This window comes from Ictidomys tridecemlineatus, chromosome 4, assembly GCF_052094955.1.
Source record: "Ictidomys tridecemlineatus isolate mIctTri1 chromosome 4, mIctTri1.hap1, whole genome shotgun sequence".
Lineage (NCBI taxonomy): Eukaryota > Metazoa > Chordata > Mammalia > Rodentia > Sciuridae > Ictidomys > Ictidomys tridecemlineatus.
In genome coordinates, this window is record NC_135480.1 from 59,626,156 (window position 1) to 59,629,076 (window position 2,921).

Here is a 2,921-nt window from a genome sequence, read left to right on the forward strand (position 1 = left end):
AATCCCAGGAAGAATGAAATATGATTTGGCAATCTAGGATAAAATGTCTATTTTTAGTCCAATCATCTACAGCTGTAACAGTGGAAGAGAGGTCACATGAGATAAATATAGCTAACAGCAAAGAGCCCCAGAGAAGGAAAATTGTGGGCTGAGGCAAATATTTTTAGGATATCTACCATAGTGGTTGAAATCTTACATGTCATTTTTATCAATTTAAGTGATCCATTCATATTTTTATATATTATATAGATATTCATCTTTGGTCAGTTTTCTGTTTGAATATTTATAATTAGAAATAATCCTAATGTAGCTTTTTTGTTTCAGACTTGTTCTGAGTACTTTTAATCCAGTATGTCAAGTTTCCAGAACTTCACATCCTCTTCCATCATTTTCCTGCTTACTGGTGTTCCTGGGCTGGAAGCCTTCCACACCTGGATCTCCATTCCCTTCTGCTTTCTCTATGCAACTGCCCTCTCAGGGAACAGCCTTATTCTCTTCGTCATTGTCACGCAGCCCAGTCTCCATGAACCCATGTATTATTTCCTGTCCATGCTGTCCACCACAGACCTTGGGCTGTCCATATCCACTCTGGTCACCATGCTTGGAATATTTTGGTTTAATGCCAGGGAGATAAGCTTCAATGCCTGCTTATCACAAATGTTCTTTATCAAACTCTTCACTGTCATGGAATCTTCAGTACTGTTGGCTATGGCTTTTGATCGTTTTGTGGCCATCTCTAATCCACTTAGGTATGCCACTATTTTAACCTACTATAGAATAGCTCAAATTGGAGTGGCAATTGTCATCAGGGGAACCCTAATGTTGACACCAATGGTAGCACTTCTTAAAAGATTGTCCTTCTGCAACAGCCACGTGCTGCACCACTCCTACTGCTTCCACCCTGATGTGATGAAGCTCTCATGCACAGACACCAGGATCAACAGTGCAGTTGGATTGACTGCCATGATTTCTACTGTTGGTGTGGACTCAGTCCTCATCCTCCTGTCCTATGTTTTGATCATTAGGACTGTGCTCAGCATTGCTTCCCCTGAAGAGAGGAGGAAAGCCTTCAGCACATGCATCTCCCATATTGGGGCTGTGGCTATATTCTATATTCCATTGATCAGTCTATCCTTTGTGCACAGATTTGGAAAAGGAGCCCCGCCATATGTACACACCATGATCGCCAACACCTACCTGCTGATCCCTCCTGTAATGAATCCCATTATCTACAGTGTGAAGACCAAACAGATACGTAGAGCTGTGATAAAAATTCTCCATTCTAAAGAAACATAGAATCGTAGTAGTCTAGAGATAGATGGATCCTTCCACCTCCAGCCATGTTATCAATTAAGAAATCAAAACAAAATCTGTTGCTCATTGAAGCTGAATATACAATTATTTAAAGTTAAAGCTGGAATGTTTTCTAGAACATCAGCTATTCTAACCTCCCTAGTTTATAGAAGAGGAGGCATAGATATACAAATGGGAAGCATGCACATTATTAGCCTTAAGTCTAGAATTTCTCCCTCTTACTACTTTTTCTTCAAATGTTGCCTTTGATCCCTTTCGATAGCCATTTTATTCTTGCCTCAACCACCTCATAGAAGTTAGAATGCACATGAAGAAGTCCCTCCTTTGTGAAAAGTAGATGTTTTCCAACTATACTAATAATTTAAACTAATATGTATTATTTCCTTTGACAGGTTATGAGTTTTAAGTATTTTTACATTAATTAAAATATTTTATTTCCAAATCCACATTATAAGATAGTTATTCCATTACTAACAAGAAATTTAAGTCATAAAATATTAAGTAGCTGGCTTAAACATCTAGTAAGTGGCAGAGCATACCCATGCAATCTGACTCCAGGGTCCCCACATTCTTAAATTAAGTGCTATACTGCTACCGATAGTGTAATATAATATATATGTATATATAATTAGTATATGTACATCAGTCCACATGATTTGTTCTGGAGGACATAAAGAAGTAAAAATACAAATAATTTTTCAAGAAATAAATGCCTCTGTCCTCTAGAAATTTTCAACCAAATTAGGAAGAAAACACTCAAATCAAAATCTTTAGACCTTACAAGTATGTCCTATCTGATGATCTTTCCTGACTGAAACATATACTGAAATTTCTCTCAGCCCTCCATCAATTTTCACTTGAAATAACCATAAATTGCAAATTAACTAAAATTTGCATCATTTACTTAGAAATGTTCAGATCTGTGTCATGTCATGTGACAGCTTACTCTAGAATGTTAATCATCTGTACCCTGTATATTTACACTAATTCTCAAGTTTTTAAAGCAGATACTTCAATGACATAGGCATCAGAACATTCTAAGCCTTAAGTCTAGAATTTCTCCTCCTTGATATCACTCAGGTAAGTTGGGCTCTAGAGCTGATATCAGGTCCAGAAAGAAAACAGAAGTATTCATTCATATTTACAGGGAATTTATTAAGTAACTATAGTACTGGCTACTAAATAATAAGGGTGATGTAAGAATTCTCAACATGTATACAAGAATAATTTCATCTTGGTTGTCATTAGTCTTCATTTTCATGTGTTGGAATACCTTGGTATTCTGTCCTCAGACCTTTTTCTTTTCCCTTTGTCATATTCCCATTTCACCTAACATCATGGCTTTAAATATCACTCATATCCTGATAAAACCCAAGTTAGTATTTATACTCCACATTCTCCCAATTGCCTGTGCATCAATATCTATACTAAAATGTCTCAAAATTCTTAGACTCAAGATGTACAAAATCCTACTATTCCCATCAAGGAAAACACAGGCTCATCCAGTCGTCCCTAACCAAGAATTACCCTAATGCCTCTCTTTCACTTTTATTCTAAAACCAACCTATCAGCAAGTCAAGAATTCACCCCCTTACCTCACCTCTACT

General features: G+C 36.8%; 1 protein-coding gene across 1 annotated transcript; it reads left to right on the forward strand.

The window, feature by feature from the left end:
* The first annotated feature begins 351 nt into the window (after nucleotides 1-351).
* LOC101962939 (olfactory receptor OR51C1) lies at nucleotides 352-1,368 on the forward strand. Its single transcript, XM_013357639.2, has one exon. It carries the CDS (start codon nucleotides 352-354, stop codon nucleotides 1,294-1,296), a length of 945 nt encoding a protein of 314 aa, XP_013213093.2. The 3' UTR covers nucleotides 1,297-1,368.
* The last annotated feature ends 1,553 nt before the right edge of the window (nucleotides 1,369-2,921 follow it).

What these genes read in the sequence shown, in the direction of transcription:
- LOC101962939 (XM_013357639.2), top strand. Translation starts at nt 352, where the DNA reads ATGTCAAGTTTCCAGAACTTCACATCCTCTTCCATCATTTTCCTGCTT.